Genomic DNA, 14,024 nt, shown 5'->3' with positions numbered 1-14,024 from the left:
TGTCAGTGGCTGGGGTTGACGAAATGACACCGCCAGCAGCAAGAAGAGTCCTGGGTTTCATACCGCCACGAAGAGAGAGAGTGGAACGACCAGCAGAAGAACGATCAAGGCTTAACTTACCACCTCAGGAGAAAAGTGATGAGCACCTGCGATAATCAGGTGGAGAGAGCGTAGATGATTTCATTGAAGTTCTGTTGCAATTGAAACCTTCTGACTTCCACAAACAGAAGAGCTGTGAAAAGTTCACTGTGGGTGAATGCTTGATGTGATCAGACGGGGAACGTTGACAACAATCAGTATCCTCTAAGGAGGAATGGTAAATAAGCCCCTTTGATACTGCGTTTGAGAGCGATGAGTGTTGCAGGAAAAGTCCAGCAGGAGAAGCTTGCTAAGAAGAGTTGCTGATCTGAAGAGTGATGAGGTGACGAGTGTCTCTAAGAGCATCACAAAAGAGTCCCCTGGGTTGTTCGCAATGGCAAAGCTCTGTGTCAACAAGGAACAGTCCCAAGAGAAGCATTGGACTGAACAAACACCACAAGCAGCAGCAGTCAACATGCAAGTCCAAAGGCGAAGCTCGCCTAGAAGCACGTCTGGAGTTATGAGGGGGGTCTGTGACAAGAAGGGCATTGTGCATTTGTGGAAGAACATTGTCATCTGGAAGAGCGCATTGGTAAGGGACTGGAATCTGTATTCCTTGGAGTCAACCTTCTGTGGTAGGGGCGGGTGTTGTCCTTTGAGGAAGAGACTACACCTCAGATGCGTAGTTCTTGGATCCTCCACCAAAGTGCTAGAGTGCTCAGCAGGAGGAGAGAACTTCTGGAAGGTGGAGGGTCATTCGCTCGCAATGAAGACTTATGATCCTCAGAAGGACAAGACTAAAGCTCTGGAGAGCCAGGTCAAACTTCATCCTCTGCAAGTGATGGGGGGTGATGGCTGGGAACTATTGGCCAGACACAAAAAGGCAGGTGTTTGGAAGCAAGGGCTGGGTACAGTCTCTCCTCCAACCGGGAACTTTGATACTCGAGGAAGGTCACAGCAACTGAAGAGCATCAGACCTCTAAAAGAAAGAAGGCCAGAGGAGGCCCTACATTGCTAGGGGTAAGGGAAGAACCCTTTGGGCCATGGGTTTGGCTTTAAAGTTCAAGGGTCACCACTCTTGCTGGATTGCCTCTTGAAGGAAGCCAAAGGAGGAGAAGAGTACAGTGGTTAGAAGATGCTGCCAGGGCCTTCTTTGATTTGGAATAGTCCCCCCCCCCCAAGTGAAAAATTATTCTTTGCTTTTTCTTTCTTCTCCTGCCACACTTTTCCCACTGGGAGGATGGTCACTCCCCACATTCATTGCATAGTGACACTTGAAAACATGAAAGCCCCGCCACGAAGAGCAAAATTGGTAAAAATCCATTTCAGGAGCACTCATAAAAGTCCTGCAGGTCTTTGGCAACTTTCCCAGACATTTCTGCATAACAGGCAATATACTCAAACATTCACAAACAACACAGAGAAAGAAAATTGTTGGAAAAATTTCTGCCTAAGAAGTTCCAGCCGGCAAACCTGTGCACTCATTGACGGCTGGAATGTTAAGCAAGTTGTCAGTGAGGAGGGGTAGTTTCCTCCCTAGTTACAACAGGTAACTGCCAGTTGTTTACTGCTCGTAATAATTTTAACTACTTTGTTCCAGGTTGGCTTTTCCGTTATCGGTTTGCTTAGGTAAATGACGGTTGTCTGTTTTCATGTAGGAACAACTTGGTTTTGTAATTTCTCAAGAATAAACTTTTATATAAAACTGCCATTTTTTTTAGTAACTACTTTACACTATTTTATTAAAGTTAAGATGTATTTTGCATGTTTTTTTTTATTATTATTATTAAAATCACATGATAGTCATATTTGCTAAATTGAAATTTTGATAGTCATTATTATTACTTGAAAAATCAAAATAAGTACACATAAACTTACCATCTTACAGCAGCACAGATACGTTTTCACTAGCAGTACAGAAAGGTATTCACTTGTATTACATAGTTATTTTGCCTTGATTTGCAGCATTGAATATGATGGTACTGAAATTTAAAGAATTTAGTTATACAGTAGATTTAAACAAAGGAGGAATACAGTGAAATTCTTATGATAAAAACAAAGCTATTTTCCATGAATTTTCACTTGATATTAATTGCCAAAGTTTATCATAAACTTTAATGATCACTTGTATGAAGTACTGTAGTTCTATTCACAACTTATTTTTATGGGAGAAATGATCAGCAATTCAGTTTGTTCCAACAAGATTTAAAAAAAAAAAAAAAAAAAAAAAAAAATAAATAAATGCTGGTAAGTGACATGGGGCTACAATCACAGTGGTTTCATCCACTATGCCTACCAAGTTCACCAAAAGATAAAGAGAATTCCATAGATAACTGGTTTTCTTCATCTGGTCCTAAACATTCTCAACCAGGAAATTTGATCAGAAAAATATACTTTCTGTAGTACTGCACACATACCAAGGATAAATGGGTGCTTCTGGTCTGCCAGGAAACACTATATTGGGGATGAAGAGCAGAGGGCAAGATGCAGGAAGTATAAAAGCCTCTAATCAAGGCATGGAGGTATAGGTAAAAGATGAAAGTAGGAAAGGAGTTGAGAAGCAAGGACAGGTTTCATGTCACAATCCCTACAGTCAACAGCTTACTAAACTAGTAATTGACAAACTTGCTCTAAAGGGAGTGTGTTGTGCTGTTCATCCGATGTAGACATGCATTAATGAACCAATGGCAAAGATAACATTTCTCTTTAAACCTTTCCTGTATTGTATATAACTACCTATCCTGGAAAGTTCTCTCAAAAGCTCAAGGTCTCTGTTATGGACATTGCTTCTCCCCTGGGCTTGGGAGCTTGCAAGAGGTCCCGGACTGGGAGGACGACTGGCGCGCACAGAAGTACCCTCACGCACAACACTGACACACTTTGCGCTAATCACTTATCACTTTGATTTTCTGTTTGCACTTATTTCACTGAACTCGAAACTTTAAGTGGTTTGTACCTGAAACACGCAATTCTATCCTTTCTCAAAAGTTAGTAATTGCGAAAACAGAATTACAATGTAACAGAAAAATCTAATGAAAGATAAATAATTCAGTGGCTGGAAAGAGACTAAACACTAGATCACTCTAGAAACGTTTACCTTCTTCCCCTAAAGAGACTAGGGAGAAGAGCAAAAACGATAACAACGTTACTCGCTTGAATGAAACGTTTATCCTCCTCTTTCTCCCTCCGTCTCTAACTCTCTCTCTCTCTCTCTCTCTCTCTTGACTTAGAACCTGAGAGAAGAGCCCAATCATATATATCGTTAAAACATATTATTGTTAAAGGAAAAAACTGAAAAATTTCCCAAAATGAAAAGTTCCTTTATTAGGATTAAAACCATTAAGTTAAGAAAGAATGAACAAAACGCTAGACACGGTTACTCTTACTGCAACGTGAAACCGTAAAAATTCTTTCTCTATCGTAACGATAGAGCGCAAGTTGAACGTTCTGAACGTCAACAACTGCAGAGACAAAACAAAACGTTAGTTCAACTTTGAAAACAGTACGAGACTATCAAAGAAATTCTTTCAAAGACATTAAAATAGCATAATATGTTAACAGGTAAAACCAAAATGACGGGCTCAATGTTAATTAACTTCGGTACCAAGAAAAGACCGCCTACTATTAGGAAGGTCGAATATAAACAAATATAAAAATTAATTTTAATAAGTTTATAATAAAAGGAAGTTAATCGAAGAGGCCTATTTAAGCAAAATTAAGAAAGAGTCTATACTCTCTTAGACACCAACACTTCCGTCTAAGGGAAGGGTCGGCCATTAAAAGGTGAAAGAGAGTTCATACTCTCTTCGTCACCATAAATAATCAAATTAATTCCAAAAGCTAACTAAGCTAATATAGAAGTTTCCAGTAAAGCGACAGCCGAAATCAAAGAGAAATACTTCACCAAAGTCGTGAAAATACTCCAAGAACATAAGCGTATCCCAGAACGTCTTGCCGGAAGCACGACAGAGGAAAAATTGAGGAGGTGTCAACAAGAAGTACTAAAGTACCTGGCCACAGGTGGCGCTGGTAAGTACACCCCCTTCTAGTATTGTGATAGCTGGCGTATCCCTCCATAGAATTCTGTCGGGCAACGGAGTTGACAGCTACATGATTATCGGGTAAGTTTAATATTGAAAATTATTATTTATCCATCATTAATCAAATTGATCTATGGATCAATCCTTACATACTTAATGAAGATTTGGGTACTCGATAAGATATATAAAGCTAAAACCAAATAATATTCACATTGAAAAATAGTATACTGTATCCCAAAAAATTAAGTCATGAATGGGTAGATGGTCAAATTCCAAAAAAAGGAAAAATACATTGAATGTATACATGTCATATATATATTACTTCACTTAAAATTAGAATTTATCAGAAATTAACAATATAACGCTTAAATAAATCATGCTAACAACAGTAAATAGAGAATTAAATGTAATCTGTTGCTGTGAAAAATTCATAAGATCCACCTTTAATCTGGTAAAACAATTACTTCATCAAAAACCTATTCATGAAATTAAAAATAAGCAAGTTTAATTGATAAAAGTAAGGAATTATAATAGTTCTGTAACTATCCTAAATATATATGCTTTTATTTCATATAGCGTAACCCAGTGACAGGGGACACATAACCACTTTGAAAGTAAACCCTCTAATTCTTGCTAAATCACAATACTGTATATTATTACAGGCAACCCTATAATAATTTTACACACCAAGATGCAATTCTCAAACTCGGAATAATCAAATTCCTCCTAGCCAGAAACTTGATAATGAGACGGGAATGAAAGAAAAACTAAAACAGTAGCATACAATAAAGAATAAATACTAAACCTTGCAAAAAAATGTTTCTGTGAATGTGAAGTTCCATCAACTTATATGGTTAGAAAAACCATTCCACAATTTAGTCACAGTAGAAAAGATTCAGAATACTATGGTATTAAATCTCACGAAAATAAAGACAAGGCTGTTTGAGATAATTGCATATCTAATTTGGTAGTCTAATTCAAAGTATTATTAAATAGAAAATTTCACAGCATATATTTATGAGCTAATTGAATTATATTGCTAGAGATTAATATTATGAAGGATAGGAATGAGCAAAAATAAGGGGTGTAATAGTATTTGCAACTATGCTATGCTCTTCTACACAGAGATGGTGACTGGTCCCAACCATTCCCATATTAGTAAAATTCTCAATTAATTTCAAATGCTGCCATTATATGTAACCAGGAACATACCAATGCATATAAGTACAGTACAATAAAGGATAAATAAAAATAGAATGATATAGCCTAACCTAGCACAAACAACCCAATCATTAATACTTTGCTAAAGTCAGAAGACCTGTCCTACTTCTGTATGCCCCCCAAAATTTCAAAATCCCCTTGCACATAAAACTTCTGCCCTCATATTTGACTTGGACAAAATTTTATTTTTACTTGCTTCTCTAAAGACGTTTTTGCTTTGATTTCTCTAAAATTGATACAATCTTCCAGACATGGTAACTTAAATCTGGGAGTCTTCTTCAAGCAGGGCTACAAAGATAACAATTTCAAATGTATTTCTTACCTGGTGTATGTACTGTAACACCTGTTGAAGATCCATTTACTGTAGGTGTAGTTCAAGTCCTGAGATTTATTTGCCTTATTAAGGAAATCTTCCTAGCTTATGGTACCAATTAAGAATTCCTTTATATATGTCCTGAAAAAAAAAGAACACGACATATCTTAAGAAGAAACTACTATTATTTTCAGAACCAGAGCTGAATTGTTGAATTAAATACTGTAGAGGCTGGGAATTTTAATACTCAAAACATTACAAGGAACCATGGTAAAATACTAAATAGCTTTTAGTCATACACTTTTGAGTAAATTGAGTGATAAGGAAAACCAACAACCAGAGCGGCAAATTGCACAAAACATGTAATACTGTATAAGGAAAAACTGTGACATTTAAAAGTCCAGTTCAGACAAATTAAAAATAATAACTATAGAATTTAAAGTTTTTATGACTTAAGATTACTAGCAGCTGCAGTTTCACACTACTGTACAGAAATTATACTTATTTAAACTATGGTTTTAGGACTGTCTAGGATTTATAGACCTATCTGCCAAGGGAGTTTGCCCGGTTTAAGTTTGTAATTTGGTCTTGAGTGTGATTTTTGTTCCTTATTTTTAGAAGGAATAACTATAATTAACCAAGAAAGAAGCTATTAATTATTATAGTTTATCCATTCACCCCATATTCAATTCTAAAGTCTATTCAGGCCAATGAAATTTTAAGTTCTGAGATTATTATTATTATTGAATGGCATTACATTGAGGACTTTTCTTGGATACCCATTAATCATTTCAATGCGAAGTGGCATGAGACAGTGTTAAGATTATGGCTTCGACTGATGCCAGAAATCTGGGATAAAATCATACATAACATTTCTGCCCTTAAGCAGATTTATCAATTTTATATTCAATGTTGTAAATCTCGCTTTGCGTAGAGGTAATAGCTTGTAAAAATTAGAAATTTTAATTGAAATAATCCACATAAAAGCATACATATTTATAATGCTAGAATTGAAAATCTAATTTTTATTTTTTCCTTTTACAGCAATGTGCCAATAGGAATAACATCAGCCAGCAGAATAGTCATCCAAATGATATTTATGCTGCCAGGAGTAATCCATTTGTCTGATCAAGTTGAAGGACTGTCAACAGAGTGCACAAGAAAAGATCGATTCAGAAAGTCAAGTTATTGCCATTTTATTAAATAATTAGCAGTTTTACTGAAAGCGTTTTTGATATCTTGAAAATTTGACTTAATTTTATAAAGAAAAGTTAACTAGTTTTCTTTTATACTGTAATACTTTTCTTTAAAAAATCTATTAGAGTAATTCGATGATTACAGTATTCATTATAATGTTCAAAATCGATTTCTGACTTGGTTATGGTGCCACCATGAGTAAGGGTGCTAGTAAGAGTTGGTGCAGGATGCACACACTATTTTCTCTAAACTGAGGAAAGTTTGACAGGCAACTTGACTCCAATACTCCAATAATAATCAGGGTACCGTTAGTTAATGACTGTATTCAATTTTATTTTTTGCTACTCCTAACAAGATCTAACTTAGATGTTTTTGTGTGACAGGAGTTCGATAGGTCTAGTTCTTGCTCGTGGACAATTGCCTGTGGGCATTATTGCTTCTGCATTTCAAGAGCTTAAGTGCAGTGGATCTTTTAGAACTTCAAAAATTTAGTTATTTAAAGTGTAAAAGAAAGAACCCATGAGATATGGACTTCCAAACATATCCTTTCCGAAGAGGCCACTCTCGCCCTATAGTGTGACAAGGACACACGTTTGTGAAAAATTTTGGATCCCAGCTACTGGAATGGTGCATACTAAGAAAATAATGGTTCCTGGTAAGTTTTCAGTGGTGATGCAGCTATAAATTGAAAGGATAAGAATATTCTTTTTAAGGATGAGGAAACAATATGTATCATTTAAAATGTGGAAATATTTTACGTAAAAGTTTAGATTAATTTGACTGATTAACCTAAAAATAGCCATTATACCCTAAAATATAAAAATTACCTAATAATTAGTGTACTGTTATTCCAATCATGTCTCTTTAATTATATATTTCGTAAGTTTTCCAAACTACCTCTGCCTTTTGACGATTGTTGAATAACGAAGTTAGTGGAGGACTATAGATAAAAACGAGTATCAGGAAGACTCCATCCAGTAATTTTTAGTGTGGTTCCTCTGGCGTAAGTGGGATCACCTAATGGAAGCATAATAAGTGAATGATGTTCCACGTAAGGTACCAGTAAAATACATTTTCAAGGAGGGGATGGCTTCAATGATGTGTAAAAAGATGTGATGACGTGTGGAGAATTCTTTTATACAATCTAATTTTTAGAAAAATCTTGTAATATTCACATACTGTACTGGAACTTTCTCTTGAGTTGACCTTCTTTAATAAAGAAGTGCTAGATATAAATAGCCTAATTTCTTTATTTTTTAATATATGAATAAAAATATCTATTCCTGAACCCTTTTTCAGTTTAATGGGACTATCGCTCATATTTATTTGTGTTCAATATGAAAATTAGCTCATCTCTTGAGAAAGTTTCATTTCACATGCCGATCCACGCTATTTTCATTTTCTGTCCTGTGATACGCGCCAATTTTGTAAGACTCGTACATAATGATATTGCTCCATATAAGCAGGCTAGCAACTTGGATGTAAGTAATCAATTGTAAATATGTGTGTATCTGCTGTTCATTTCCTTAGAAAGAAAATCAATTTACAGCCTGCTACACCTGTCAGTAATTTGCTAGAATGGCCAATATGATTTTTCTTTGTTTTTTTCTATATTTTTATTAGAAGTAAGAAAATTTCCAGGTAAATGGGATGTTCAAAATTTATAGATATACAGTACATAAATATATATATATATTTTGCAACAAAACTAAGGTTACTGTAATTAATGTTCAGTCCCTCCAGTAGACAATTCAAATTAATTTTTTGCATGCATTGCCACTTCTAGCATGAATTACCGGTACTTCTCTGCTTGTTCTGGGTTGTGAATGATTGGGCTACTGTGCAAAATTCTATAATGTGGCACACCTGTCTGGTTTTAATTTTTTTCTGACTACAGTCACTGACTTGACTGTATTGTAAATGTTTATAAATCTTTTGTAGCCACAATGTAATTTCTATTTCATTGTATTGTATTCACAAAGCAGCTTATAACACTGCATTTGTAGTTTTTATTTACTGTACTCTTAAGTTTGCTTTTTATTAGGTATTTAATTATTCTTTACTGTTCTTGACAGTATATTGATTTTACCAAAACAATTAAAGAAAACATTGGTTAAAATGTGTGTAGGCTATGGTCTAGGAGTTTGTAACAAGAAAATATTCCTGTAAAATAAAATTTCTTTTTTGTAACTTCATGATTAATAAACCTTGACTCTTTTCACAAAAACATAAAATTTATAATACTGATACTGTATTACAAAATTATATTTTCAAATCATTGAGTAATAGCAAATTCTACGGGAAATGTACTGTACAAAGGACTTGGCTTGATTGTGAAAAGTAAACACCTTCAAACAAATGACAAAGTTTAGGACAGATGATTAAAAAATAAATCAAAATCTAGCCATAAAAGAGAGCACTGTACTGTATAATTCAATGTAAATAAGAGGGCTTATGTGGCAAAGTTCCCCTTAAAAGCTTATTTCATACAAAAATCCCACTCCACTTCAATTAAAAAGTAATGTTCAAAGGCTAAAAAAAGGTGTCTACACATGCATAAGAAGGGAAAACAAATGAAAATAATTAATAGTAGAAGTTCAAGTAATCATGGGGGAAAAATGTGTTCCAAAGAGAACTTATTCCAGGTGAAAATTAGGAAATAAAATATTTGAAAGGATAAGGGAGCCAGTCACACACAAATGGGTGTAAAAATCGGGAATGGTTATGATCTGCACGTGTATATATAATTTAGATTACTCCATCCTCAACTGAGAATGCTTCCTAAAAGCAGTCTTTTTCAGTCTCCATATTTAACTGGGAGACATTAATTTTCTCTACCATAGAATTTCTTAACTGAGAAGTCCAAAGGGAGTAAATGATTACTGTATGTTAAGATGAATTAGGTAGTAATTATTTCAAGCTCTATTTCCTTCAAATATGACAAATTCTTAGATAATTTGTATTTGTTCCAACACGGAGTACTTACCTCGAACTACTTTCTTAGGAGTATCTGGGATTCTCCTCCCAACCGACCAGATTTTTGGGTAGTTTCCCCTATCTCCGTTTTCTCAAGTGGGGTCCCTCCGTGGCGGATGGATACTCGCCCTGAGGCGACCCGGGTCAGAGTGCGAGAGCATGGAGCTAGGTCTCGGTCGTCAGTAAGCTTCTGGTCGCGGCGCTGATTACATCTCGCCGCTCTCTCTCACATCCCGTCCGACCCTGTGTTACCACATGGTTCCCTTGTGTCTCCCATTCCTTTGTGCCACCTTTTTCCACCTCCTTTCCCATTGTCTTGTGTTGCTTGGTGTTTTCCTAGTGTTGCATTATGGAATCCCAACGTCGTTGCCCCGGGCCTAAGGCTGGTAAGTCCTGTGGTGCGTGGTTTTCAAAGCCTGAGGTAGACCCCCATTTGCTGTGCTCCTCGTGCAGGGGCAGTGTGTGTTCCCCGTCGGCCATGTGTCCGGAGTGCGCAGCGTGGTCCAAAGGAGTCTTGCCTCCCCTGGAGGACTTACTGCCCCTTTTGACCTTGGCTGGAAAGGGCTGGGGCTTAGATACCACTTTCTTAGCTGCCGGTGCCTGCTTTGGTGTTTGCGAGGCTGCTGCTGCTGTTGCTGCGGAGCTGGAGGCTTATAGGGCCGAGCTGTAAGGGCCCTATGGAGGAGGGAGTCCTGGCTAGACTTCCTCCACCTCTCAGCCGTTCGTTCCATATCCTGGGGCTCCAACAGATTCTCCCCAAGGAGGGAAGCATGTCTGAGCCTACAGACATCCACGGCGGGGACCTTCGGGTGGAACTTCTCGGTCACCGCATCACGCCGCTTCAATACCAAGTTGACCCACAGGGTGGTAACCTGGTGTGCCAGGAACTCGATGGAGCGGGTGCCCGAGAGTAGGAAGGTCTCCAGGGCCTTCCTATTGGTCTCCCTAGACAAGTCCTCAGAGCGCAATAGGATGCCCAGAGACCCTAGCCATATATCCAGCCACGAAGTGGCCTGCATGGCGCACTTCGCGACCTTCTCATGGCTCAGGATCTCCGACGCCGAGATCGTCACCTGCCGGGCGGAGAGCTTCTCGAGAGGAACTCCCTTAGCAAGCTCTTCTACGGTATGATGGAGAGGAAGAGCGAGACTAGACTCCCCCAAGATCTCAAAATACCTCCTCTGCTGGAGACGAGGAGGTGGGAGGAGTTTGTTCCCGGCAGAGGAACGACTGGAGGAAGCAAGAGTTGCGAGTTGGGCATTGGCCCTGGCTTTGGCACTCTTCAACCCGAGACCAGGGCAGAGCCGCACTGGTCTTAGGGGGCTTCTGAGTACCGAACACCTGGTCCAGGACCGTGTCCTTGCCTTCTCGGGGGGCGATCACGGGTCCATGAACCCGTTGAGTTGCCTCATCAGGCTCAGGACCTGCCAGGAGGCATGCTCAGACTCCTGCTGGTCTCCTCCTGGCGGACTGGCAGCTAAGTCTCCCGTCCTCGGAATCTCTTCCTGGGGAGATGTGTGGACGTTCTCCCGGGGCGCAGCTGGTTCCTGACGAATCCTAGAAGACGACTTCGGGATTGTCTTGGAGTCCTTGGGTTCCCCCCTGGGCGGGATACACGACCCCAACAAAGAGGTTCAGAAAGCGCCCTCCGCGCGAGACGATTCTCCTCCATGAGAAGACGACTCCCCCCTTGGTGCCGAGGGGGAGACTATCACCTCACTGGATTCACCCGAGGACGGAAAAGCCTCGTCCTCGGGAGAAGAAGAAAGTGCTTGCGAAGGGGATGGAGCCTTCCTGACAGACCTCTTAGGAACCAACTTCTCCCTGGGGGAAGTCACCACGAAGTCCACTCCTCTCCTTCTCTTCAGCGGGGGCGAGGCAGCCGTTATCTTGTGTCCTTGATCGGCGAGTGCCGGCTTCATAGCCTTCACTAACGCCCGCATCAGAGGACCAAACCAAGTCTGCCGAGACACGGACACAGAGTACAAAATTCCCGCTGGAGGGAAGGGGATCGGGCAATCCTTCGGGGTGGACACCACTGGACCTGCCTGAAAAGGAAGGGGGGAAGAAAGTTGTACTGACCTCTCTGATGTGTCTTCCCTATCCTGCACAAGAGTCCTGCGCTTCGGCGGAGGCGATCCTGAGTGCGGTCTGGCGACACGCATCCCTGCTGCTGTCGCGGGCTGCGAAACCCGACGCGAACGGCGATCGCGCGCAGGCAAGCGGTCGCGCGGGCGCAGACGAGTGGGCGCGAGGGCGCACAGGCGAACGAGCGTGTGGGCGAGCTGGCGATCGAGCACGTTGGCGCGTCAGCGAGGGAGCGCGATGACGCGTGGGCGAACGAGATCGCTCCGATGACCGCTGACGATGTTGTTCAGGAGACCTGTAGCGCGTGGGAGAGCGATGGCGAGCAGGCGATCGGCGGCGTGCTGGTGAACGCTGGCGCGTAGGCGAGCGCTGGCGCATGGTGGCGCGTTGGCGAACGACCGCGCGAGGGCGAACTGACAGAAGGCGACCCATGTCCCTCCAGATCCTCTGGGCGACGGCGCGTTGGAGAACGCTTGCTCGCAGGGGATAGGTCACGCGGGCGTCTGGAGATCGCCGATGTTCAGGTGATCGCTGACGCGCTGGGGACCGTTGACGCGCAGGAGATCGCTGACGAGCAGGCGAATGTTGATGCGTCTGTGATCGCTGGCGAGCAGGAGGGCGACGCGTGAAATCCTGTGAGGGAACTGGCGGCGCGGGGCGCAGAGGGGAACGCTCACGAATGGGCTCAGGAACAGGAGGCGCGTGGGCGTACAGGCATTTTGGAAGTATGCGCTGGAGACCGCGAGCGTTGTTGCGCTGGAACAGGCTGACGAGCAGGATCGCGAGGGCGAGGTTTAGAGTCCTTGGCCAAGACCGGAACCGAAGTTCTAGGTTGCGCGGGCGAACGTGGGCGCACAGGGCGCGTATTAGGAACTGGAAGCGCAGGTGCGCTCTGACGGGCAGGAGAAGTGGGGCGATGATCATCAGAAGCGCGCTGATGAACAGGAGAGCGCTGACAAGCAGGGGAGCGCCTGTGCGCTAACACTGCAGAAGGGCGCGCAGGGGAACGCTGGCGCACTGGGCGCTCAACAGGAACAACAGGCTGAAGGATGTCCTCAGGAGAGCGCTGGCGAGAAGAGGGGCGATCATCAGGAGAGCGCTGGCGAACAGGAGAACGCTGACGATCAGGAGAGCGCTGACGAGCAGGGGAGCGCTGACGAGCAGGGGAGCGCCTGTGCGCTAACACTGCAGAAGGGCGCACAGGGGAACCCTTACGCGCAAGGGAAGAATCCCTTTGCCCCGAAGGGACCCTTGCCCGTCGGGTGACGAGGTCAGGCTGCTGGACATCTGCACCAGAAGCTGAAGGTCTGGAAGGTGTAGGAGACCGATCCCCAGAGAGGTCTAAGGAAGCTGGAGCTGCAGGCTGCTTACGGCGAGGAGAGTCCTCCTCGGAGGAAGGAGGCGAAGATTCAAAAAGGCGCCTCTTAGCACCCTTATAGGGAGACGGGAGGCCCTTGCGGTGCAGCGGACGGTGAGCCTTACGGCGAAGGCGGCCACGAGGAAGATCGTCAGGACCATCAGTCCTCCGAAGGGGAGTCTCAGTCAAAGCACTCCCCCTAGAGGGAGGCTTGGCAGCAGAAGAGCACGCGGGACTCCCTTCCCCCTTCGAAGGACGTACGGAAGGGGGAGGAGAGCCTTCAGCACCATCATCCACAACAGTACCAGCAGAGAATTGACCCGGCCCGTCGAAAGCCTCTGCCACCACGACGCCGACGATAGACAGAGGGTCTACCTCTGCTATCACCGGCGACTGCTTAACAGCGGCCCCTAACTGGACAAAGTCAATCAGAGCTTCCCTGGAGGGCAGGCGCTTAAGCCCCAAGGAAGCCCAAATCTGAAAAAGATCATCATTAGACAAGGAGTCATTAGCAACAACCTCCCCCGGAGGAGGAGGAGGGGGAACCGCCCCGCTATGGGAGGCGACGCCCTCCCCCCCAATCCAAGGTCGGGAAACAGAACTAGGGCCTGCGCTCCCACTCGGCGGTCTCTCCTTAGGAGCCGAACGAGGGGGAGCTTCGGAGGAGGTTTGGGCGGCGAAAGGAGTCCCGAGAGCCTTCCTCCTTCACGGCAACCCCGGAAGGAGAACGGTCTCTCTTGGACTTCTTACGCTG

General features: G+C 42.6%; 1 protein-coding gene and 1 long non-coding RNA gene across 4 annotated transcripts in view; one reads left to right on the top strand and one right to left on the bottom strand.

Annotated features, from left to right (window-relative positions):
- The window catches only part of Sema2a (Semaphorin 2a), a 634,600-nt gene extending 626,052 nt beyond the window's left edge, over positions 1-8,548 (top strand). The window contains exon 15 of the mRNA XM_068388274.1: positions 6,697-8,548. Coding sequence (XP_068244375.1) covers positions 6,697-6,780 — 84 coding nt within the window. The 3' untranslated portion in view covers positions 6,781-8,548. The remainder of the gene's footprint in view (positions 1-6,696) is intronic.
- LOC137654547 (uncharacterized) overlaps positions 1-14,024 on the bottom strand; it is a 105,163-nt gene that overhangs the window by 7,982 nt on the left and 83,157 nt on the right. For all 3 annotated transcript variants that reach the window (XR_011046656.1, XR_011046655.1, XR_011046654.1), the window contains 2 exons: positions 5,662-5,793; positions 1,957-2,060 (listed from right to left, as the gene is read on the bottom strand). This is a non-coding gene — a long non-coding RNA (uncharacterized lncRNA). The remainder of the gene's footprint in view (positions 1-1,956; positions 2,061-5,661; positions 5,794-14,024) is intronic.

The sequence above is a fragment of the Palaemon carinicauda genome, chromosome 15 (assembly GCF_036898095.1).
Source record: "Palaemon carinicauda isolate YSFRI2023 chromosome 15, ASM3689809v2, whole genome shotgun sequence".
Classification (NCBI taxonomy): Eukaryota; Metazoa; Arthropoda; class Malacostraca; order Decapoda; family Palaemonidae; genus Palaemon; species Palaemon carinicauda.
The sequence above is the reverse complement of the archived record's forward strand: the minus strand, read 5'-3'. Positions and strand labels throughout refer to the sequence as shown.